The sequence below is a fragment of the Antechinus flavipes genome, chromosome 4, assembly GCF_016432865.1.
Source record: "Antechinus flavipes isolate AdamAnt ecotype Samford, QLD, Australia chromosome 4, AdamAnt_v2, whole genome shotgun sequence".
NCBI classification, from domain to species: domain Eukaryota; kingdom Metazoa; phylum Chordata; class Mammalia; order Dasyuromorphia; family Dasyuridae; genus Antechinus; species Antechinus flavipes.
The window spans coordinates 310536140-310563207 of NC_067401.1; the positions used below are offsets into that span (position 1 = coordinate 310536140).

Below are 27068 nucleotides of genomic sequence, written 5' to 3' on the forward strand. Positions count from 1 at the left end.
TAGATTAAATGGCCTCTGAAATCCCATGTATCTCTAAATCCTGTGATCCTTTGGAAATATCAGTAAATAAAGTCCTCCAAAGTCCAAAACAGACCTACCAAAAACTACTTTGTGATGAAGAGATCACTACAAAATCCTACAGTATAAGCATTTAAATGCAGAAAAAGATTCCAGACAGACCTCAATTATATTTTCAATAGTTCAGTTACTGTGTCATTCTACTGTTGCTAAGATGACTTTGAACCACACAATTTTGACATGAATATTGACAAAAGGGTCAAAAAAGATAGAGCTTCACACTCTAAGTCAATTTCATTCTAGATCCAATTATGGACATGGTTTGATCTTTCTTTTGCCATTTTAACAGATATAGGTATGAGTTTTCCCATGTATAAAATAGACTTGAATTACATCAAGAAAGATTTGGGAAAAGTCTACTTCCCTAGAATATAATAATAATGTTGATGCTCTCTTACAAAGATAACTTTGAGTTTCCCTAAAATAAAATAATAATAATATAATATTTTCTAACTCAAATTTTAATTATAATGTTATCTAACAAAAATAAAGATACTCAAGTTATCATCATATACTCTGAGTTATTTTCCAAGTGCTGGTGAGAGGCATATATTCATTCATTTAAAATGTCTCAACCAGATTCTTATAACCAGGGCACACTTGTGAGAAATAACATTCTTACTTTAAAGTTAGAGGCTGTGGCTTTACAACCAAGCAAGGAAATATGGAAACCCTGAACTTGGCCTTGTTAGCTCTGTATTATAATAAAATGTACTCACTTCACTAACAGAGTGATTTAATTAACCCTATTATTGCCTTAAGCAAACAGCTGGAACCAAGATAACCCAAATTGTAATCTCCTAGGATAGCTAAGTAATACAGTGAATAGAGAGCTTGGCCTGGAGTCATGAAAATTCATCTTCATGAGTTCAAATTCAACCCCAGACAGTTACTAGCTGTGTGATTCTGAGCAAGTCATTTAATTCTGTTGTCTCAGTTTCCTCATCTGTAAAATTAGCTGGAGAAGGAAATGAAAAATTATTCTAGTATCTTTGCTGTGCCACTTTGGACCTCTGCAAATTATGAGTTTAAAATTGTCCTTTTTTGGAAAGGACATATATGTGTCAAAATGTTTGTGGGAGCCCTGTTTGTAGTGGCCAGAAACTGGAAATTAAGTGAATGCCCATCAATTGGAGAATGGCTGAATAAATTGTGGTATATGAGTATTATGGAATAGTATTGTTCTGTAAGAAATGACCTGCAGGAAGATTTCAGAAAGGCCTGCAGAGACTTACATGAACTGATGCTAAGTGAAATGGGCAGGACCAGGAGATCATTATATACTTCAACAATGATACTGTATGAGGATGTATTATGATGGAAGTGGATATCTTTGACAAAAAGAAGATCTAACAGTTTCAATTGATCAATGCTGGACAGAAGCAGTTACACCCAAAGAAAGAACACTGGGAAATGAATGTAAACTGTTTGCATTTTTGTTTTTCTTCCCAGGTTATTTTTACCTTCTGAATCCAATTCTTCCTATGCAACAAGAGAACTGTTCGGTTCTTCACACATATATTGTATCTAGGATACAACTATGACATATTTAACATGTATAGAATTGCTTGCCATCTGGGGGAGGGGGACAGAGGGAGGGAGAGGAAAAATCGCAATAGAAGTGAGTGCAAGAGATAATGTTGTAAAAAAAATTACCCAGGCATAGGTTCTGTCAATAAAAAGTTATAATTATTTTTAAAAATTAATTAATTTTTTAAAATTGTCCTTTTTAAATAAGAAATGAATTGAATGAAATTCCTTCAATGTTGTCACTGCCCCCAGGCCTAGATTTCTAATTGAATGAGATCACTTAAGTTTGAGCTAAGTAGAAGTGGTCCTGGCCTCAACTCAATAGAGAGTGCAGCTAGTCCCACCAAGATAATAAAATGAAGCCACTTTATCTTGAAAAGGCAGGCCTCTCCCAGAGGAAAGTTTCTCAAGAGTTTCCCCATGGCTTCCCACCCCAAAATCAGAGGATGGTTTCATGGTTCCCCCTATCACTTGCTGCAATAATTTCCCCTCCTTTTGAGTATTACCCCTTGCCTTGCTGTCTCCTGCCCTCGACCTCCTTATATTGACCCTTATCCCATCAGAGTTAAGTTATGATCCTTTCCTGGAACTATGGCTTATCCACTCATCCAGTATCCTCACCTCCCTGCCTTTGTTTCCCCTATATCTGGAGCCCTATAAAAATCTCTTGAATTAGTTGCTCACTGCTGAATGCTTGTGACAAGAGTTCCATGAAGTCAAATGGCCTTGGCTAGTCTAAAACTCTCCACAATTAAATTATTAAAAACTGATCTCTGTCTTGCCTCAGTTTCTCTGGCATTAGAAGTGGAATTGTGAAATGATCCAATAATTGGAATTATGCTCAAAGGGCTATCAAACTATGTATGCCCTTTGATCCAGCAGTGTCTCTATTGGGTCTGTATCCCAAAGACATTATTTAAAAAGGAAAAGAACCCATATGTGCAAAAATGTTTGTAGCAGCCTTTTTGTAATGGCAAGGAACTGGAAATTGAGTTTATGTCTATCTGTTGAGGAATGGCTGAATAAGTAAGAGTATATAAATGTTATGGAATATTCTTTTTCTGTAAGAAATTATCAGCAGGATCATTTCAGAAAGGCCTGGAGAGACTTACATGAATTGATACTAAAAGAAGTGAGTAGAACCAAGAGAACACAGTCACATTGTATTGTATTATAATTATTGTACACAGCAACAATAAGATTATGAAATGATCAACAATGATAGACTTGACTCTTTTTGGAGTCCAGACTCATGAACCAACAAAAAAATGATGTTTCAATGGTTTTAATGACTGCTCATCACATGATTTGAGTACAAAATTTGTGAACTTTTCTGAACCTTGTTATAAGGATCAATTGAGAGATCATTTATAACTGCTATTGTTGCTCTATCATTTTACTTGTGGCTGACTCTGCCTTCTCTGCTCAAAGAAATCTTAAAAAATATTTTTGATCACTGAAACCTCCCAAGATATCCAGTGGTTGTTTACTGGCTAGATTTCTTTCTTAAGGACTATGCCTTAAATCCAAATCATTTTGGCTCACTTTGCCCAGCAATAGTTCTCTAGCCAAGCTCCAGCTGGTTATTGTTTGGGTCATGGTTGATTCAGAATGAAAATAAATAACAATTGTTCCTGTTTTGGCCAGAAACCCTGAGGGTCTTTCCCTCTCAAATTGTTATTTGTTTTGAATAGGTAAAAGAGATCATTCTGTTCCTCAATTCTTACCCACCCTTAATTCCAGGATGGATGTTGTGTCGGTCAAACTGAGACATGTTAAAGAGTTTAGCTTAAGGTCAAGATCTCCTACTGCATCCAGAGCCATCTGCAATCCTTCAGATCTGAATCTTGTCCCTGAATACAGATGGCTCTGGAGGAGAAAGGTAACTTTGAAACAACCCACCCCCACTTAAATCCAATTCATTTGAATCTTATGGCGTCCCCTCCCTGATGTCAAGGTCTTCTCTGAGAACAAAGGACGAACAAATACAATACCAGCCTTAGTCATATCAATACAGAATGGCTTTTTGTAATCTAAAGGCTATACTTCTATTATGCAGTTTAAGATCACATTAACTTTTGTTAATGGTTGCATCAAGTTATTGACTCCTGTCAAGGTTAGAGTCATCCAGGACCATCAAGTATTTTATATGGAAAAAAATGTGATACTTTTTTATCCTAGTTAAATTTCATCTCACTGATTTGTAAAAGTCTAACATATAATCATTTCCAATTTTGATTCTGTAATCTACTGGATTAACTTTCTTTTTCTGCTTTGTATTACCCTTAAATCTGCTTATCTATTAATTTACCTAGTCAACAACAAAAAGATAGTCCTAGATAGCACTCTCAGTCACTCCTCTTATCTTCCTAATACTTGTTTATGATAGCTTAATCCATTTGAAAGTCAAATGTCAAATATTGCACATTCCACCACATTAGTAACAAAGATTATTTTAGAAGGCTTATTTCAAATGCTTTGCTAAAATAAAAAATATACTCTATTTATGACATTCTTTGGAGATATTATACTTGGTGTCCTATAAAATGAAAAAAAGATACTATTTCAATGACTTGTTCTTAGTGAACCTATATTGGTTTCTAATAATCAAAATGTACAATAGTACAATAAGTACTCCAAAACCATAATAATTAAAGCAATCATTTAATTGTTAATAAAGCAGTTCTAGATTTTTTCAGACTTTGACATTTGGATATAATATTTTTAAAATTCAAGTCTTTCTATTTCAGAAATTAGTACATTTGTCTGTTATGATCTTCACAAACTCTAGTTCTTCATGATTCTTAAAGATTACCATTGGTGGTTATGAAAGCATACTTACAATATCTTTTCAGCACATTAGAATTCAATTTTAGGGCAGATTTAAGGCATCTAGATGATTTTTTGCTACTTTTTTCAACTTCTAGGGGGTTTCAATTCTCTCCACCCAAATGCTTATGGCACTGTTTTTGATATGAAAACAATTCTCCCTTTTGGAAAAGAAAAAAAAAAAGGAAACACATAGTTGAACATTGTTTTGTTCAACAATTTACATCACACTACCTATCCCAAACAAGGGGACAATTGCTTCATTTCTTCTCCTTTATCTAAAAAATAGCTTAAAAAAATTTTTTTTTGTCCTTAGTATTCTTTTCTTGAGGTTGAAATTAAATATGAATAGTTTTTATTCACCTAGATGTTCCCTTTGAGGAAGAGGAAGAAAGCATCAAAAATTAATAAGCATTTCATATTAATGATCAGTGACATTTATATATCACTTTATACTTTATAAAATATTTTAGAAACTTTATCTCATTTTTAAAAATTCTCAAAAAAATTATTTTCATGTTGCAGATAGAAAAATTGAAACTCAAATAGTAAATATCAATGGTGAAATTTAAACCCAGATGTTTGTAGAGTTCTAGTCCAATACTTTTACCACTGTCTTTTACTTCCTTTTACCAGATGACCTGTTTCTACTGAATAAAACAAGGAAGTCATGAAAACTTTCCCACACATAATCTGGTGAAGATAATGTTTAAATGGAGACTGTGCTTCAAAATTTAGCCAGATTGACTTGAGCCTCAGCACACAAGCCTAATTTTCATATTCCTGTAAATCATGTGATCCAGGTAAATCAGGCAGTATCTCCACCTCCACTCCCCACCCCCCTTGTTCCAATAACAGCCACCCTAACATCAGAATTCCCATCTAAGGTAATTCTATGGTTTCTGTGTTAGGATGGGGTAAGAGATATTTCCTTGCTCGTGACTAGAATGTGAGATCACCTGCTCAGATCAGAGTGGAGTTCCAGACCTTGGAGTGTTTCTTAGACTTGTTTATGTTAGAATATATAACCTCCTGCTTGCCTTCAGTATGTCTCATGTCATTGCCAGTTTGCTCTGGTGGTGAGAGACACTCAATTCTCATGAGACTAGAACAAATAAATGCTTCTATTTTCTACCTTAGAAACCTCTCTCTGTATTTAATTGAATTAGTGATCTTCTGATCCACACAGTGTTGGGAGCTCATCCTTTGGTTGAGAAGAGGTCTCCTACAGAGAACAGAGTTCAGCACACACCCAAATTTTATTGGGAGACTCCTGTTTCTGGTGAGGAATCCCACTCTATGAAAGGAAAATCCTGAAGAGAGGGACTAAGAGAGATAGAAATGAAAGTAGAGCTCCAACAAATCAAAACGATAGTAAGGAAGTCCCAGTCTCAGGCAAGGAGGAGTCACAAAAATTATACACATATAGCTACCAGAGGTTTGAAGATTATTTGTTGAGGCTAGGGGTTTAGACTCAGGGAGTGTAATAACAACTCCCAACTAAATTAAGATGGAAGCTCAACACAAGGACAATCACAAATGTTTCATGGGTAACTTGAAGGGAGCAAGTGACCCTCCCTATTCAGCTAAGTTTTCCTGAATTTGGAGGGTATGGTGACCACTCTAATAAATTAGGGAGAAAGAGCAGTCTAAACCAATGCAGTTGGAGTGCAAATATGAGGTACCTGTAGTCCATTAAGCAATCGATTGCAAAATTGGAATGAGCTGCCAAAATATAAAGGGAAAGATAGAAAAAAAAGATGATTAAATATTGTGGCCTTGTTTGGAGTAGAATGGATATCAGAAGTGGCACTATGTGGCCAAAATTCAGCCCCTCCAAGAATTGGGTATGCCAAAAACTACATTTATACATAAGTGGCAAACAGCTTTTTAATCAGTAGGAAAGTTCTTATGTGGAACTTTGGATGTCAGAAGTACAGCAGATGGTGGTAAGAGGCAAGGAAGCATCTAACCCCCACCTTTGGGATCCTCTTCATGCTCTATCTCTCCCTTATTTTCTACTTCCTCTTCTTCCTTCCAGAGCCAGGACAAATGCCCCTCATTCTTTTTTGAAAAAAGAGGGATGATTAGGAGAACCACAATGGTGGAATGGGAGCACAGACATTCACCAGCTGGGATGGTCCCAGAAGACCAAAAATACCCAACTTTTGACCCTAGATAGGACCACAACAATAAGGTCCATAGAATACACCTGCAGGACTTGAGATAATTAATTATTACTAGAATTAAGAACACAATTCTACAGCTCCAGAATATTAAAAAGGCTTTTGAGGTTACCCAGAAAAAAAGAAGGAGTCACCAAATGCATTGCTAAACAGGCTAAAAGAAAATGTTAATAAATACTCAAGATTAGATATGTGACCCAGGCAGTGAGTCCATGCTAAAGGTAAACTTTGTAACTAATGCCTGGTCAGATATTAGTAAAAAGATTCAGAAGATTGACAGATGAAACAATAAGACTTTGGAAAACCTCTTGGAGAAGGCCACTAAAGTATGTGTGAGGAGAGAGAATGAAAAGCAAAAACATAAAACTTGACTTATGTGCAGACTGTCCAAATTATGGTAAGGATGCATAAGAATTCTGGACAGTGGAAGAAGCCCCAAACTAGGGAAGGATACAAAGGAAAGAGAATACCAGGGCAGTGGAAGAAGAAATCTGAAGGCAGGAATAGGGAAAGAACTAAGCTTTTAATATGTTTGGGTTGTGGAAAGGAGGGTAACATAATGAGAGACTGTCCCCAACAACAAATAGAGGAAAGAATGTATTGTTTGGTGGAACTGGAAGACTAGGGATGTCAGGGGTTAACTGAACAATCCCACTGGGAACTCTTGATAAATTTAAGGGAGGGGCCCTGAAGGGACGAAGTGGTATTCCTGATAGATACTGGTGCTACTTGGTCTTCTGAACTTTGCCTGCTCTTTAGGACTAAATTATCGCAAGAAACTCTCAACATCTCAGGAGTAAAATGAGAAAATTTCACTGTTCCCCTTTCTGAAGTTTTAGAACCACTGTCTTGAGCAGGTTGCTTCTGGTACCGGAGATGGGAATAAGTTTGTTAGGAAGAGATCTATTCAATTAACCCCTAGGAGAATCCAAATTGTCCCAGTTAAAATTTTTTCATGAAAGATGAAGGGGGGCAAATTGATTCAGAAGTTTGGGCAGGCTCTACAAACAGGGAGAAAGTCCAGATGACGCCTTTAAAAATTAAATTGAGGGATCCCACTCTAATGGCAAGGGGGAGACAATACCTTATATCGTTAGAAGGATGACAAGGACTCCATCAGATCTTTAATGGACTATTGGAGGGAGGATCTGAGCAGTTTAGAACATTACTGTATCGATTTTATTGAACTCCAAACCAAGATTAGAAAAGGTTTGTTTAAGTCCCCAATTCTAAAGGGTATGAATTTGTTCATAAATGGATCCTCTAGAGTGATGGAGGGAAAAGGATAAATGGATATCCTATGATAAATGGTGCCAGCCTCTCCTTGACTGGAAGTGGTAGACTGCCCAATTCAGGGTCAGCTCGAACTTATGAATTTTATGCACTAAAGCAGGTCCTAAAACTATTAGATGGAAAGAATGGCAATGTCTATAGTGAGTCTAAATATGCTTGGAACATGGCTCATGTTTTGGGGGAAATATGGGAGGAAAGGAGAATGATAAATAGCAAGGGGAGAGACCCAGCCCATGTTACTCTTGTCTTCCAAGTGCTAGAAAACCTAAAGCTATCAGAAAATATATCAATAATCCTTGTAAATGGTCATCAGCCTGGACAGTTGTTTGAAGACAGGGCAACCTCCTAGCTGTTGAGGAAAACAAAGAGAATGGGAGTTGTAGACTCGAAACAGCCCAATTATTTGTTAATCCTTCTTTTCTTCCAACTCTTCCTTCCCCATCTTTTACAACAGAAGAGCAGAAAAAAAGCTTTATCCTTGGGAGTGCAGGAACAGAGCTGCCAATGGTTTCTCCCAGATGGCAGAGAGGTACTGACCAAATCAGGTATGAGACAGGTCCTTCAACATCTGCATCAGGGCAGTCACTGGGATGCCCAGAACCTGTGTGATGCTGTTCTTATATGGTATGTGTCATCTGGCCTTCACACACTAGCAAGCTAGCTAGTGGATGGTTGTTTTGTGTGTCAAAGGATTAACAAGATTGCCTTGCACTGAACCCCAATGGGAGGAGGCCATGAGGCCTCCAGCCATATCAGAAAATACAGGTGGGCTTTACTGAACTGCCCCCAATAGGCCATCTCAAATGTCTGTTGGTCATAGTGAACCATCTGACATCTTGAGTGAAGGCTTTTCCTTTGCCGTGGGCCACTGCTCCCCTGGTATGCAAAATTCTGCTGGAACAAATAATCCCCCAGTATGGGATGGTGGAATGAATTGACTCAGCAAGGGGCCCACTTTACAGGCAAGATTCTGCAGCTCTTCATGCAGGCCTTAGTTATTACCTGGGAGTTTCATTGGCACCTTCCCTCATCAGATAAAATAGAGAGAATGAATCAAGAGATTAAGTGACAGCTCACTAAATTAATAACAGAAACCCAATTACTTTGGACCAAGTATCTCCCTCTGGACCTTCTGCACAAAATGCACAAATATGCATAAAACCCCAAAGAGATATGGGGTTGTCTCCTTATGAACTTCATTTTAGTCACCCTTACCCAGAGAGAGGAGAGAGTTGAACTGGGGCTTGGATCAGGTGAAGAAGTCTGCTGAGCCCTCTTCCACACAAGACAAACTTTAAGTGCACTTAAGACACAAGTTTCCTATTGATTGGGTACATAAACTGTAAGCCTTTACCCCAGTCCATAAAACTGTTGATCTTTCTTAATATTGCTATTCTCCTCTTGTTTTCAGTTGTATTTGTGCAAGGTATCTTCACCTGTCTTTCCACTATCTTGCATCTATTTTGTTCTTAACCAAAGTGTAACACCACAGGCTTAGTAGAAACCATTACTAATCAAACTGCAAAGGCCAATTCCAAAAAAAGAGAGGAGTTCCCAACAATGATTTTTCCACAGATATTTTTCCTACATAAACATCTTACCATGTTTCAGCTTTCATAAATTCCCTGTCAGGGTAATTATGAAGATTTTTCCCCATGTTCAGTAAGAATAATTTTGGATAAAAAATTGGATTTGGAGTCTTTAAATCCAAATCCCATCTTTGGTACTGTAACTTTTATCTTTTTGGACTTTAGTTTTTCCATCTTTAAAATGGGCATAAAAATATCTACAGTAGCTACCCCATAGTTTTACTGTGAGGGTCAAACAAAGTAGTGAACATAAAGTACTTTGCAAACATTAAAAACAATTAAAGTGTAATGTAAACAGAAGTTGAATTCATTATCATTTCTGGTTTTGAAAACAGACTTCAGGCTTAAAAAATATTTCCTTTCTGCTTGACAAAGTAGATGAGATAATTTCCCCCTTTTTTCTTTTTTTCTTTTTTTAATTGTTAAACCATTCCATTAACTTTATTTCTTCAAAGCAATTGTTAGGGATATTTATTTTTTCACGTAGACCTCAAGTACACCAAACTATCTCAGATTTCCAAATTTTCCTTTGCAATATTTCAAGATCTTAGAGTTAGTCTTTGGATGCTTGCTTGAATTATCTAGATATCTAAGGAAATTTTTTAGCCAATATAGCATCTGAAAATAGTCTCAAAAAAGAAAACATGCAATTTCTAAAATCCTTTGAAAATTTGTTGTTTGAAAATCTTATTGGAATTTTTAAGTTTGCAATTATGAAAATAAATTGATTTCCCATTCCAGTCTTTTTCTCCTCCAAGACTTTAAGGTTTGGTTAAATGCTTACTCCCATTCAATATTACAGTGTCTTCTCTCTATAGTCCCTTAAAAGTATATGGCTACAAATCTTGGAAGATTCTGTCTCTTTTAATTCTTGGAGGCAAGAAATTCATTTTCCTATGCCTCTTTTTTCTTAAGATCTTTTATAACTTAACATACTTTAAGTGCTGAAGTTTTTCTCAACCTCTAGTTCCTTCTGTTTTTAAATAAATCACTTCTTTATGCTTTTTCCAATACTTCCATTTTCAGAGTTCACTTTCTTTATCATTTCCTCAATGCTTACCCACTCAAAAATGGTTTTATAAAACCCATCTCTATTTTTGAAGTGCTCTGTGAATTTTACTGGCTAGGCATACCACTTACATTTCACTTCTCCTTTTTTATTGATTCATCAGTTTCATTCATAATTGCTGAGTTCTAGATTCTTCTTACATCTTCATTTGAAATTCATAGGGCATTTGCCCATGAACACATCCACTTAATCTCTTTTTTTTTTTTATGAACAACTTACATTTTCTACTTTCTCCTAGCTTCATCTTCTTCAAATTTTTCTCAATTTGAGAAAGCTGAATATGCTTAAAATGTTCTAATTATTGTTTCTGTCATATCTTCTACTTTCATTATTATTAAACTAAGTATGGTTCATTCTCCAGCTCCTTTAGTGAAAAAACTAACCCATAACTCACATTTAGAAATTGGTAATTGTTCAAAAATAATGTAGTTGCATTCAACACCTAAAAAGGTAAACATGAATTTTTTACACTAGGTCTTAGATATAAAGACGGGACCTCAAAAATCATCTAATCTGAGCTCTTTATTTTATCTCTGAGGACCAGAGAGTTTAAGTAATTTATTCTCTATAACACAGATAGTAAATACCATAGTAGGTAATTGAACCTAGCTTATCTGTCTTTGAATCCAGTACTTTTTCCACTGTACCAAAAAATCTTAACTCTTTCAAATGAGATGAAGTGATATAATAATTTTTAAGCAATTAACACAATGTCAGGCATATGGTAGCTTTTAAATAAATATTTCTTTCCCCTTCTTATTTCATTAGACTTGTGAAAACTGAAAACTGACAAGATTTTAAACTTATTACCTCACACGGTTAATTGGGCATTCTTTGACAATGTCAGGGATTGGTAATGTAAAACAATGTGTCGGTTTGGCCAAAAATTTGACCGTACTGTCAACAAATTCAAGCAAGTGTATTAATTATATAAATAATATTATATTAGGCCACAGGGAAGACATAAAATTAAATAAGACATGATACTTATTACAAGTCAGGTAACTAGACAGTCAGTCAACAAGCATTTAATAAGCTCCCACTCTATGTGCCAGCAATTTGGGATATGAAATAAAGGCAAAGAGTAAAGAAAAGAATCCAGTTTGATTACAACATAAAGTAGATATGAAAGAATGACTCAAGATGAGACTAGAAAGAAGATGGCAATCCATCTATGGATGGGATTGATAAGCAAAAAAATTTGGACTTTATTTAGTAGGCAAAGAGTGGTTGTTAAAATTTGATGGCATCAATCAATAATTCTATCAACCCATAAGCATTTGTTAAGCAGCTATTATGAATCAAGCATAGTGCTAGGGGATACAAAGACAAAAATGAAATAGTTACTGTCCTCAAGATCTTATATTCTAGGTTATGACCAGAAATATGAATATGGAAGATTAATCTCATTGAAGCATGAAAAATACATTGAAGGGGGAGAAAAAGAGAGAAAAGATGGGAAGGCCTCCTAGAAAGTTATGTTAGGAGTGAGCAATAATAAAGGTTTACACTAGAATAATGGCAAAGAAAGTTGAAGGGGGGTGTGGGGATATGATAGATATTTCAGAGAATAAAAGCAAAATCTCTTTTGTTTACTATTTGGTATGCTTATAAAAATGAGCTTGCAGCCTAAAGAGATTTAAAAGATGCAGACTGAATTACCCATTCTTTCTAAAAGCCATCAGTATAAGTCTGTAAATCACAATATCTAATATATTGGCACTCATTAGAAGAAAGCAACAAAGAAAAGGATTGTTTTGGTGTCAGAAAATTGGGGAGGGGGGAGAGAAAAGTAAGAGAGATTTCTTAAAACTGTTCTTTTTGCAAATATATCATTCTGCAACATAATTCTGGAAACGGCATTTAAAGTATGGCAAGGTAATCTAGGGGAGGGGGTGGAGGGAGGGAGGGGAAAAATCAGAACAGAAGCGAGTGCAAGGGATAATGTAAAAAAATTACCCTGGCATGGATTCTGTCAATAAAAAGTTATTATAAAATAAAATAAAATAATAAAGTATGGCAAGGTAGAAAGCTATAAATGAATGAAAAGATATTTATTAGATGCTTATTATGTACCAAGCACTATGTCAAGTACTGGGGATACAAACAGGAAAATTGAAACAATCCCCACTCTTATGAAGCTGATTGATTAGGGAAAAGAAACATAGAACAAAATTCAGCTATAGCATAGATGGGAAGCCCAGAAGTCCTAAAGGCTTATGATTACAATAGATGGTAAGGCTCAGAGGTCTTAGGTTACAAACCATAAAGTAAACTTATTACAAGGATAAAGACTTTTCTCTTAAAGTATGCAAACCTCAAAGGGTCAATGAATAGCTGTAGAAGCATCCTCAAAAGGATACTTTCAAAAACATTGCATAAACCTAATGAAGTTGAGATTTTTTTTTTTTTTTGCTTTTTAATCTTTTATGATATATGGATCCAGTGGAAAGAAGTTTTTTCATGAACTATTTTGACAATTGTTCACTTTTATGCCACCAAAATTAACTAAAATAGGAAACATGATGATATAGTTGAGAGAGGCCTGACCTGGAGTCAGAAAAACCTCTTATTACCCCAGGCAACTCTCTAAAACTATAAATTTCAGGAAGTTGTTGATTTATATTAGTGAATAGTTTCCACTCTGGTAGCTCTTCATGTGAATGAAATCATAGCTCTGGATCAAAAAATAAGGAAATAAAATGAAATAGTACCTAATACCACTTACTTATTTAGCAAAAAATACTAATTATAGTCAATAGATCTGAGATCGTACTGTTCTTCACTAACTTGTATTTTAGTTCATATATAATATTCATAGCTAGTTCATGGATTCCATGCACTTAATAATTAACTCCATACCCCTGACTTTCTTCGAATTCAGAAGGCAAAAACAATTGTAAGGCTAATTATTCATTGTACATATTCTGCATTTTCACAACATTTATAATGTCTGGATGCCTTTACCACCTCTTTCATTTAGTTGAACCCTTACCTATTCTTCAATGCCTATGTCATAAGCCACCTCCTCCATGAACTCTGCCTTGATTTCTCTAGCCTTTACTGACACATCTCAATCTGAATTCCCAGGCTTTTATACTTATCATGTTTGAATCTGTACAATAATTGTTCCTATATATACCTTGTCTCCCCTGGATTTTTAGTACCTTGAGGAAAGAGGCTATATGATCTTCATTTTTGTATCTTTTCCAGAACACAGTCCTTGTTAAATAAATATTTATTGAATGCTATTGAACAGAGTGCTGAAGCCTGCAACCTGCCAGTTAGTTGTTCAGAGAAAGAACACCTTCACATTTTCCCCATAAGTCCAAATTCAGTCATAAACCTTGGTTTGAGGGAGTAAATGTAATAAAGAAATAAATTAATGGGGGAGGTAGTGTGGTATGATGCTGAACTTGGAATTAACAAGACCTATATTCAAATCTTATCTCTAATATTTACTGATTGTGTGATCATTGACAAGTCACTTAAATTCTCTGAACCTCACTTTTCTCACCTGTAAAAGGAAGACTTTAACCTAATTGGACTTTAAAGTTTCTTGACCCTCCTGAGTCACAATCCTAAGATTCAATGAAAGAGAATGAAAATACAATAAGATTACGATTTTGGAAGAGAGAAGAGGGAGAGGAAAAAAAGAAGAGGGAAGGAAAAAAAGATACTCCCCTAGTTTCATGCACTAAAAGATTCCATATGGGGTCACAAACTACAGTTTAAGAAGCTGGGTCCTAGAGTAAGCATGAAATCAGATTTATATATCATCATAATACTTACATTATTATATAATGAAAACTGATGTACTGAATTATTACAGTGTAAGACCTTGAATCAAAGGAAGATTGGATTATGCTTCTAATTCTGTATTTACTAAGGCAGGAAAGTGTTTTATTTATTTTATTAACATTTTCAATAAGACAAAAGAGGTCATTTTGTATCAGAGAAGAGCTAGGTTATTCGACCTTTAAGAAATCTTCTAATTCAACTATTATATCACTGTTAACCCTCTGTTAACCAAATTACCACATTCTTTGGCCACTCTAGGCAAAATTTTCCTATAATTTCAGAATCCTCTCGTGTTAAATAATAACCTCTTATATGAAATCCTGTTTTTATCTGAGGAAAATTCATACTTTCCTAAAATATAACTCCTTTCAAATAGATTTCTTATCATCCATTGTAGCTGAATAATTGTAGGTATGTAACATTTTTTGACACTCTCACAGTTTAAAACCTCCAGAAAATGTTCTCATCAATTGTTTTATATTTTTAATTTTTTTTCAATAATATTCAAGAAATAATCAACAAGCTTATGCAAGAGCAAAGTAGAGATGATAATTTTAAAAAGTACCAACAGATTTCTTTCCCCTCAAAAAATCTATCCTAACTGACCCTGCCATTCAACTATTAGAGAGCCATTCCATTCAGAAAAACAACATATCCTCCATTCAATTCTCTTTAAACTTTCTTCTTAAAATTGTATAATAATATCTTATGTTAACTTTTTCATCAGAATATTTTCCTTAAAGACAAGAAGGATCAATATCAGTATAAGAATATCAGAAGTCTTGAGGATATAGGAAAGGGGCATTGAAGGGTATCAAAGAAATTTTGTACCTACTATATACATAACAATATTCTAAGTGCTGTAGAAAATAAAAAAGATAATTAAGCCATAGGCCTGGTTTTTAAAGGAACCTATATATTAATTGGGTAAGATAGGTGGCACAGCAGATAAAATGTCAGGCCTGAAGGGAAGACTCATCTTCCTAAGTTCAAATCTGGTCTCAAACACTTAACTAGCTATATGACTCTGGGAACGTCACTTACCCTTGTTTCCCTCATTCCTCATCTCTAAAATGATCTGGAGAAGAAAATTGCATCTTTGTCAAGAAAACCTCCAATGGGATCACAAAGAATCAGATATGATTGAAATGATTAAACAACAATACACCAATTGAGTAATAAACCCAAAAATAGTTCTGAAAAATGCACAAATAGGTGCAAGAAATAAATAAGTACCGTATTTAGTAGATAAAGAACTGGAAATGGAAGCAGGAAAATCCTGGGTTTCAAATTGGATAAATCTTTTAATACCTTTGGGTCTAAGCTTCCTAATTTGTAAAATGGGAGTAATTTTAGGCATAGTATCTACCTTACATGATTATAAAAATCAAATGAGATATAGTAAGTAAAGTATTTCACAAATTCAAAGTGTATACGAACATCACTCATTCCTAAGAGTTATTCTGAATTCTATGGAAGCTAAAAGAAAAAGAATCCATTTAATTGCAAGACATCAAGAAAGACTGCAGGAAAAATATATTATTTGAGCGAGGCCCTAAAGAATGGATAGAACTTCACCAATAAGATGGAGCTGAATTATGAAAAAGTAGGCTTTCTAGGTAGGGAGATAAGCCAAAACTTTACTTAGGACAGTGGAGAATTTTGTTCAGGAAACAATGCACTATATAGTTTGGTTGGAACACAGGATGTGCAAAAATAGAAATGAATCAGTCAAGAAGTCTATATTAAGTACCTTCTGTGTTCTAGGAATTATGCTTCTTGAGCATGTAAGTACCTGAGTGTAAGGGTTGTTTCATTTTTTTTTTTTCATATTAATGTCCTTAGAATGTAGCTCAGCAAATGACATATAGTGGATGCTTAACAACTACAACAAGTATTTATATAGCCCATTAAGATCTGCAAAATATTTTACAAATACAGGGTGATCTCTCAAAAATTTGCACTGGCTCTCCAGGAAAAAAAAAAGATGTAATCAAGACACACTTTTAGTTTTAATCATCATTATTCATATTTTCTCCAATTTCTGAGGTGTAAATGATCACACTAAAAATTTTCATTTGGTTACTTGTTCAAATGTGATTCCCACACATTTCTGCTCTTCCCAAGAACTGGGTATCCCAGTAACAATTCTATGAAGTATGTGCTATTATTATTCCTATTTTAAGATATAAAAATTGAGGCAGACTGAGGTAAAAACAGCTTGCTAAGGTCTCACATTTAGTAAGTGACTAAGGACAGACTTAATCTCAGATCTTCTTGATCTCAGATCCAAAGATCTATTCCCTCTGCTACTTAGTTGCAAATATATGTTTACTGATTGAATTGACTGGTTGCCTATGTGAGTTGTTTGGTGATACAAAACCAAAATGAAACAGCCCATGTTCTCAAGGAGATTATATTCTATTATAAAAATAATATACACTGTATACATATATTGTATTTAACTTATACTTTAACATATTTAACATGTATTGGTAAACCTGCCATCTGGGGGAACAGGTTGGGGGAAGGAGGGGAAAAGTTGGAACAAAAGATCTTGCAATGACAATTGCATTGACAAATGCTGAAAAATTACCCATACATATATCTTGTAAATAAAAAGCTATAATAAAAAAAGAGAGAGAGAGAGAAAAAAAGAAAAACAGACATGAAAATAAATGGATTTTCAATTCAAGCCATTTCCAAAAGTACCATCATAACATAAAAATAAATAAATAAATAATGTGTATACCCATATGTAAATGCAAAATATATACAAAGTAAATTCTAGTTTGGGCACAGTGGCAAAGTGGACAGCGTACTAGGCCTGATGTCAGGAAGATTCATCTTCCTGAGTTCAGACATTTACTAGCTATTTGTCCTGGGCAAGTTACTTAATCCAATTCGCCTCAGGTCCTCATCTGAGAAATGAACTGGAGAAGGAAATGGCAAAACATTACAGAAATTCTGTCAAGAAAACACCAAATGGGATCATGAAGAGTCAGACAAAACTGGATATCAACAAATACCAGAGATAATTTTGATGAAGGGGACATGGTAATAGTTGGGTTGTGGAGAATATGAAAAAGTCTTACTTTTTATAGATAAGATACCTACAAATAGTATCTTTAGAAGGTAAGATATGTTATACAAATAAGATACTGAGGCTTAGCTTTGATGGAAGCCAGATATTCTAAGATACAGAAATGAGGGAGTACATTCTAGACATGGGGACAACTTAAGTAAAGCTGTATGGGGGCATCATGGAGTGACATGCAGAGCACCCTAAAAATGTTATCTAGTTGAATGTCTTTTCCAGTCCCATCTCAACCTTTTGAATTCTGACCTGTTCTAGAATCAACTTCAAATGATACCTCCTCTAGGAGTGCTTCTTTTCTCACGTCCCAATTTAAAAATTCTTTTTCCTACTTCCCACCTCAAATAGTATTCTGTACTTCTCTTTTCTATTTATCTAACTTTATTCTATATTGCATATAATTTTGATTCCCTTCATCAGACTATAATCAGTGAATGCACAGAACCATTTCATGTGTGTGTGTGTGTGTGTGTTAATCCTTTCCCATGCTGAACATGCTGCTCTACATTTGTTTTTTGTTGTTGTTGTTGTTGTTGTTGTTTTTTAATTTACCTCTAAATGATAGTTCATCCAAGAGACCGCTTAGTAGCACTGGTATACATTATGTCTAAGTTCACAGGATACTAATTTCAGCAAATACTTACATTTCATCACTGCCTGTATTTCATAGATGGGTGTGAGACTAAGCAAACCATCAAAATCCTCAGGAAATGGATAAATGGAGTTCCATTTATTGGAAATATCTCTAAATTTCACAATCCGTTTCCTGCTCTTTGGAATCTTCCACTCCGCAATTTCTTTTAGTGTATACATATGTTCATCTTCACACTCATAAAACTCTCCTTCTTGTGACAAAGGTATGGTAAAGAAATGAGTCTGATTGTTCCTTACCACACCACAGTTCACCATCATTTCTCCATTAATCTCTTCCATGGAGTTGAGCATGATGGGTTCACCGGGGCTGATGGTGAGATTCCCCAAGTTAATATTCTTCTGATAGTAGAAGCAAGGGTGATTTAGCCGATTTGGGCCAATATAAACTGCTCTTGTAATGTCACTCATTGTATGATACGGTATCCTATCAGTCATAATCTTGAAAAGACCTATGAATAGAGAAGTTTGAATTAAAAAAACTTCACACTAAGGAAATGCATGCAAAGTAATAACAAACAGCGTAAACTCATAGATAAGTCTAGAATATACATTTTAAATGGATTCCCTATCTATAATGCCTCCCAAGGTAGTCATGAAGATAAAATGAGATCAATTTTTACACTATTTTGCAAACCTTAGAGTGCTTATAGATGTTTGGTGTTATTATTAGCTATCACTGAATAATTCTTTTTATACCCTTTAGCTATATATCTTCCCTTGTTGGATAATATCAGTACTTGGAATCATTTCTTCACTTTCCTTTTCTAAATAGCCTCTACTCTTTACTGTGCAAATAGAATTTATTATGATGAATCCCCAAAAGTACTCCATATTTAAATATTCCACCATTATTTTATTTATGTTTCTATTAGTTTTGCAGTTGTCTGAAAAATGTGACTAATGTTTACATCTTATAAACTTTTAGGGAAATAAAAATGTTAAAGTGTTCAACCATACTGCTAGCATGAGGATAATTATCATTAATACTAACATTTTTAATCAATGTTCTCTGATGCAATTTACCAAAAAACTCTACCTAGCATCACATATGTTTTGTAGATAATTTAAATGTCAAACTGGATTAAAAATATTTATATGTGAGTTGATCTCTATCATGTATACAATAATCACCATCCTCCAGACAACAAGTCATGATTTTTATTTTATGCAAAACATGGGGGGAAGTGGTCTAAAATTACACTGAGAGGATTTCAGTTAGATACAAGTTTGAACTTCGTAATGATATGAGTAGTTCAATGTGCTAACATAATTACAGAAGTAGCTCGTGAGCTCTCTTGGTTATGTCTTTAAAGACTAGATTAAGTTGCAACTTCAAAGACAAGTTTTGAAGGTAGCAGATGAATTATATAGTATAGATTTGTTAAAGTTCTTTTGTTTTTTTTTTAAACTTGTGGTTCTTTTCATTCCCACTGAAGAGATATATTTTTTAATCCATGTGAAGGGTTTTGTTTCAGTGGATAAATGGGATTTTAAACAATAGGAGGAAGAAACCATCACTGTATAAATTTTGTTATTTTTTAGAATTTGCATTAAAGGAACAAAAATAACAATCCATCTAGCATTCTCTTTGTATTCTCTACTAGAAAGGTAAATGAGCTGATATGTATGTGTGTATGACAGCAGGAAAGTGTTTTTAAACTTTTTTAAATGATGCATTTTATTTATACCTTTTATTATTATATCACAGTCATTTCTAAATATCTCCCTTTTCCCTTTAATCCTGTGAGTCTTATATCATCACCAAAAGATAAACAATCAACTGTCAAAGAGACTATCTGCTAGTTTAGACTTTATTCCAGCTCTCTATGCTCCCAAATATTTGACAAAATCAGATAGATAACATTTCTTCTCTTCTATTTAATCATTAATATTGACATGTACATATTGACCATTATTTATACAGACTATGACATCACTTTAGCATTGTTTTCACTTATATTGATAATTATATTTTGTATATTATTCACCTGGTTTTGCTTACTTCATACCATATGGGTTCATATAAATCTTGCCATGTTTCTCTGAATTTCTCATATTTGTCATTTATTAAGGTGCAAAATTATTTCATTTGTTGTTGTTTTTCAGTTGTGTATGACTCTTCATGATATCATTTGGGGTGTTCTTAGCAAAGATAATGGAGTGGTTTGCCATTTCTTTCTCCAGCTCATTATGCAGATGAGGAAACTGAGGTAAATAGGATTAAGAGACTTGTCCACAGTCACATAGCTTATCTGAGGTCAAATTGGAATTCATGAAGATAAGGGTTTCTGACTCCAAGCCCAACACTTTATCCACTGTGCCACCTAATTGCCCTAGTATTCCAGAACAGTCATATAATCTCAGTTTATTTAGCTGTAAAAAACAAAAAAAAAAAAAATCCACCTGTTTTTGTTTTGGGAGTTCTTTTGTTTTCTTTTGTTGTTTTCATGTAACAAAAAAAAAAAGCATTGATAAAAAAAATTCTGATATACATGAGATATAAATAAGGAGATATTAAGAGAACAATTAATTGTCTTTGATGAATTAAATTCACCTAGTTGAGATGAAATATATTTTTAAGACCTAAAAAAACTGGCATAGAAGATAGCTGAGCTGTTTTTAGTAATATATGAAGCAGCTTGGTGGGCCAGCTGATGAAGAATTGGATCTTGAGTCAGGAAGCCCTGTTGTGTAACCCTGCATAAGTCACTTAACCTCTCTTAGCCTCAATCTCTTTATCAGCAAAATGGGATTAATGACATCTACCTCCTAAAGTTATTGTGAGGATCAAATGAAATAGCAATTTTAAAACACCTTGTACAGTACTTGGCACATAAAGTTATATAAATGTTAGCTATTATTATTATTATACTTGAAAAAATGGAAAATAGACACATCACAAGAGTAAAGAAGGCAAGTATCTTATTTTGAAAGGGAAAGGAAAAGGGAAGAAAAAACAGAGCCTGGAAACTATAAACCAATGAATTTGATTTTGAATCTTAGAAAAATTCTAAAATGGATCATTAAAGACATGGTTGGCAAAGCTCCCTGTAGGGAAGCTATAATTATAAAAAGGCGATCATGGATTCATCAAGATCAAATCATGTCAAGTTAATTCCAAAGTTCTTTCTTTCTTTTTTTCTCTCTCTTTTTCTTCCTCCCTCCCTCCCTTCCTGATTTTTTCCCTTACTCCTCCTCCTTTTTCTTTCTCTTCTTCCTTCTTAAAAATTACTGAGCAAGCAGAATATGAACATCCTGTGGATATAACTTATCAACATTATGCCGAATATTTTGATAAAGTAGATCATACTTTTGTAAACATGATTTTTAAGTAAATCAACTTAAAGTAAGTGAAAAGATGCTTAATCAGTCTCAATTATGGGTTTCATATAAAGTATTAAAAAAATCTTTGAAAGCCAGTAGATGAAGTGAAATTATGGACAAGAAGTCTGTTTTAATTGGATGAGTGATTTTAGTATCCCTGCTGAGTTGTATAAAAGCATTGAGTTAGCTGTAATCAGGAGATTCCTATAAATTCATAAAGAAAAACTGTCTTGAGCAGTGGGAAGGGAGTTGTTAGGGAATAAGGAAGCCTTCACTTCAATCTTACCATAAGTTTTTTTATTTTAAATAATAGCTTTTTATTTTCAAAATACATGCAGATAATTTTCAACCTTCACCCTTGAAAAATCTTGTGTTGCAATTTTTTCCTCCCTCACTTCTCCTTACCTCCTCCTCTAGATAGCAAGTAAATCAATATATTAAATATGTGCAATTCTTCTATACATATTTTCACATTTATCATGCTGCACAAAAAAAATCAGATCAAAAAGTGAAAAAAATGAGAACGGGGGAAAAAAAGCAATCAAATAGCAAAAAAGGTGAAATACTTTATTGTGATTTATATTCAGTCCCCATAGTCCTCTCTCTGAATGCAAATGGCTCTCTCCATCATGTATCTATTGTAATTGGCCTGAATCATCTCATTGATGAAAAAAGCCATGTCTATCACAATTGATCATCAAATAATCTTGTGATTGCTATATACAATGTTCTCTTGGTTCTACTCCACATCAGTAAGTCTCCCCAAGTCTTTCTGAAATCATCCTGCTGATTATTTCTTATAAGACAGTAATATAATAACATTAATATACCATAACTTATTCAGCCATTCCCCAAATGATGGGCATCCACTGTTTACAATTCCATGTCACTGCAAAAAGGGCTACTACAAACATTTTTAGCACATGTGCTACCCTAAATTTTCTTATCCTTGACCCTTTGATCAAAGAAGGATTTTTTTATTTTTGAAGATACTAGACTTCCCATATTCCTAAAAGCATCTTTGGATCAGCTGACTGAAGTGTCTTCATTGGGAGCCAAGGAAAGATCAGAACTAAATTCCTGGCTCCTCATGGAGCCAGGAAAAGATATTATAATATGTCTAAAGTACACCTTTTTGAGCACCCCACCAATAGGAAAAAAAGAATTCTAGCAAAAGAAGCTATGTTACTATTTTATTTTACATATACTATCTAAGCTATTCTACATTACCTTGAACTCTTTATATACTTGGGGGAGAATGTATCATACTTTTCCTGGAATGTTTTGTAGAAATTACTCTTACTATGCCACCTTAGTAAATACCTCTTTCTAAAAGTTATTTGAACAATTCTTAATTGATAATCTTGGAAGGAACTTATAGACATGTCATCAGAGAGCCTGGGAGGAAGGATAATTTCACTGGCTTTGAGCTGACAGAGAAGAATTACCCATGTCCATTCTTTTTTATGTTTGTAAGAGTTGGATTCAAATTAATGTTATTAGAGAATTACTTCCAGCCCTGTGTGAAAATGTAGCCTTGAGCTAGAACCAATACTCATTTCTGAAACTAGAAGTTAGGATGAGAATATTCTGATATGTAGACTAACAGGAATATTTGTGGAGAAGGTAGTGAGGTCCAGATTAAACAAAATTAGTAGGTTAATTCAGATTTAAGAAATTAGACTCAAAGAAAAGCTATAAAATAATGTCAATATAGCAGAAAATATCTAGTAAAAATACTCAAAAATCTGGTCTTGGCACTGTGCTATTTAACATTTTTATCAACAACTTGAATTTAAAAAGTAATAAAATTTGTAGAAGACACAAAGATTAGAAAGATAACCAACACATTGGATGACTGAATAAGATTGCAAAAGATTTTGACAGGCCAGAGCATTGGACTAAATCTAATAATATGAAATTCAAAAAGGAAAACTATAAAATCCTACACTTGGACACAAAACAATCAACTTCACATATTCAATTCAATAAACATTTATATATCTACCATGCATCAGGTACTCTGTTACATATTGAAGATACAAATAAGAAAGAAAAAAATTGGTTCTTGCCTCAAGGATTTTATAATCTAATTAAGGAATGACAACCCAGAAAAGGAAGCTAAAAAAGGGAGAGGGCATACACCTATCAGGGGCATGGTGTATCATAGAATATACCAAATATATATCATAGACTAGAATACCAAAGAGAACTGCTAATGTTCTCAGAGCATTATGGAAGACAATGGGATGAGTTTATTGCTCCACCTTCCCGGCCTCAGATGAAGGCCTGGATTAAGGGAGAAGCAACTAAGAAAGTCCAAGGGAAGTGGTGCATATCAAAAATTAAGTCAATCTCTGTGTTAATGAGATTTCAGGTGATCATGAAAGAGATCTGATATTCCATGGAATGAAAACCAAGTAGAGCTATTGATGGAAAATGGAATTTTTAAAAAATTTTTAGTTCCATCTTCTTTCCTTCTCTTCTTTCCACCTTCTTGAAAGGGAAAGCAATCTGATATAGGTTATACATGTGTAGTCATGTAAAACATTTCCATATTAGTCAATTTTCTGGAAGAAAATTGAAAGAGTAAGAGGAGAAGGAAAAAAGAAATGAAAAAAAAAGAGTGAAAGAAAAAGAAAATAGAAAGAGGATGACAAAGAGGAAAAGGAAGGAAGGAAGGAAGAAAGGAAGGAAGGAAGGAAAGAAAGGAGGGAGGAAAGAAAAAAAGGAGGGAGGGAGGGAAGGAAAAACTGTGGGAGGGAGGGAGAGGGAGAAAGAGAGTGAGGGAGAAAAAGTTTGTATTTAGTTTGTATTCATACTTCATCAGTTCTCTCTCTGGAGGCAAATAACATTTTTCATCATGGGTTCTTTGAGATTGTCTTGAATCATTGTATTGCTCAGAATAGCCTGGTCATTCACAGTTGTTCATCATACAATATAGATGTTGGTCCTCACAATGTTTTTCTGATTCTGCCTATTTCCCTCTACATCAGTTTGGGTTTTTCTGAAATCCTCCTGCTTATCATATCCTATAGAATAATAATTTCTTTACAATCATATAACACACCTTGTTCTTTAATCTCGTTTATGCATAGGGAAAATTTATTTTTAAAAGCCTAGATTTGTTAATCTCTTAAATACAATTCAACAGTTCTTATAATAGTTGCCAAAGAACTAGATAAAATATCATAATAGGAAGGATTAAAAAAAAATCTTGCATAATTTGATTGATGATATGTAGAAGTCCCTCTGTGAATAAATTCATGTTTTTAGGCAGGTGGGTTGGTTATGCTAAAATAATTAGAAAACTCAGGATATTACAAAGTAATATAATAAAGAAAAAGATTTAGCTAAGATGCCTTATTCCTTTAGCAGCATCATTATCTCAAAATAATTGCACCTTTTGGAGTTTTCTCCCTAGAAATTCATACTACAAGAAAAATGTTTCTATGGTTCCCTTTATTTTCCCTTAATATATGATTGTGTGAACAGTTGAGAAAAATTAGGTGGGAGAATATAGAAGAAATGACTGATTAAACGATCACTTCATGAGTTATACAAGTCAAGAAAAAATTCTTTGTTAATAAAAAGTCACAAAGTGCCATATAACTTAGGCCATATAACCTTCCCCCACATGTTAGTGCCAGTAACATTTAAGTCCATTTCCACCATGATTACAGATAGACTTTAAAGGATGTTCAGTTGGGGCAGCTAGGTGGCACGGTGCTTAGAGCATCAGCCCTAAAGTCAAGGGGACCTGAGTTCAAATCTGACCTCAGACACTTAACTCTTCCTAGCTGTGTGATCCTGGGCAAGTCATTTAACCACAATTGCCTCAGGAAAAAAAAAAAAAAAAGAATGTCCAGTTAGGTCTCATAGTGGTAAATTTGACATCAATTTTACTTCCATATATATTGCAACAAATGGGTGTGAAAATTATTACAATTATTAGATAATGTATCCTATAGAGTAATATTTTAATATCAGAAAAATAATAGATGTTAATTTCTAGTTTTTTAAGTTGTAGTATTTTTAAGGGAAAAAAAAACTATCTTCCAAATTATACTAGTTACCAAAGAATCTCATTCATTATATATATTTAAAAAAATAGTTAAGTCTGTTGAAAATTACTCCGAAGGTAAATTACTATTCTAACTTTTTGATTTCTTTAATAGTTCTGTTATTCCATGACCTTATTCAGAACTAGAATTTACTATTTTGTTCCTTCATTTTCAAACTCTGATCTATTTTGTCTCCTCCCTCTTCTTCCTTTTCTCATTTAACTCATTTAACTCGGCACTCACTTGGTGACCTGCATCTTATTTTCCATTTCAGCAAACTGCTCTTTTGAACCCTTTCTAAATTCTTCATATCAACCTTGTGACATAGTGAAAGAGATTTGATGCTAGAATACCAAAAAAATTATCCCACTCCTGAGACTGACCACAAGACCCTGGACAAATGCATTTAAACTTGCAAGGCCTCAGTTTCCTCATCTGTCAAATGAGTCTGTTAAAATAGATGGTCTCTGAAATATCTCCTATCTCCACATAGAAAACTTCCTTAAGCTTAGAAACTCATAATGAAGTAGCCCGAATAATATTAAGTTTAGTACTAGCAATTGAATTATTTATGCAGGATGTATGTGTTGCTCATGTAGGCATGATATCTCTGGAATCTTGCCCACCATGCTTAAAGAGAAACTTTGATTCCTGCCAGGAGGGGAGTAGAAGAAGGGGCCACTTTGAGATTAGAATGAGACTGACTACTCTCCTCAGACAGAGAGACAGCAATGGACTAGAATTAAACCTGTTCACCTAAGTAGTGCTATTATAGGGCAGATGATTTTAGATTAAAGTTACTTTCCTGCTCTTTATTCCTTAAAGATGAAATAGATGTATCTTACATCAGAAGGCTTGGTTCCTTCTAGTTAAACAAGCTATATAAAGCTAGTTACACAAAAATCCATTACAAATAGTGAATAGCAAATAAACCCATTCATCTGAGTAGACAGCAAACATAAATCAGAGAATTTATATCCATTAGAATATACTAGACAACACACAATGAATGAACTCTCATACTGAGAGCAAGATATCTCATCTCAACCAAAAGACAGAGTCATCCAAGGAGAAATTTCCCTAAGAATCTAAAAAGTCAAACTGAAAATCAATAAAATGTTGATAGAGCACTCTCCATGCTGCCACTTCACAAAATCTCTTCTCTCTCTCTGGATTTCTTCCCAAAAAGGCGATGGAACCGCGTGTGTTTTCTCAAAGTAAGAAGACAACTTCTCTATTTTGCCAACTTATTTTTTAATTAGACACAGTGTGGAGTCCTTATTCTCTCCTCTAATTAGAAGAGTCTTAAGCAGATGATCAAGACTTGAACACCAGGTTACACTTAGCTTAGGCAATTTATACTCATTTTATATTCCAATGTTGACAAGTACTATCTTATTTGAGTGGAGCAAGATAGACTCATATACTCCAATTTTCGTGTATATAGACTAGCAAAGGGTTAACTTTTTCTGAGAAAGTGGTAAATTTGAGATTAGGAAGTCTGTGAATTTGTAAAAGGAAAAAATATTTTAACTAATCATTGGTAATATTATA

The 27068-nt window shown here is 34.2% G+C and overlaps 1 protein-coding gene across 1 annotated transcript in view; it reads right to left on the reverse strand.

Annotated features, from left to right (window-relative positions):
- THEMIS (thymocyte selection associated) overlaps positions 1 to 27068 on the reverse strand; it is a 239256-nt gene that overhangs the window by 136341 nt on the left and 75847 nt on the right. The window contains exon 3 of the mRNA XM_051997716.1: positions 18117 to 18575. Within this exon, the coding sequence (XP_051853676.1) occupies positions 18117 to 18575 (459 nt within the window). The remainder of the gene's footprint in view (positions 1 to 18116; positions 18576 to 27068) is intronic.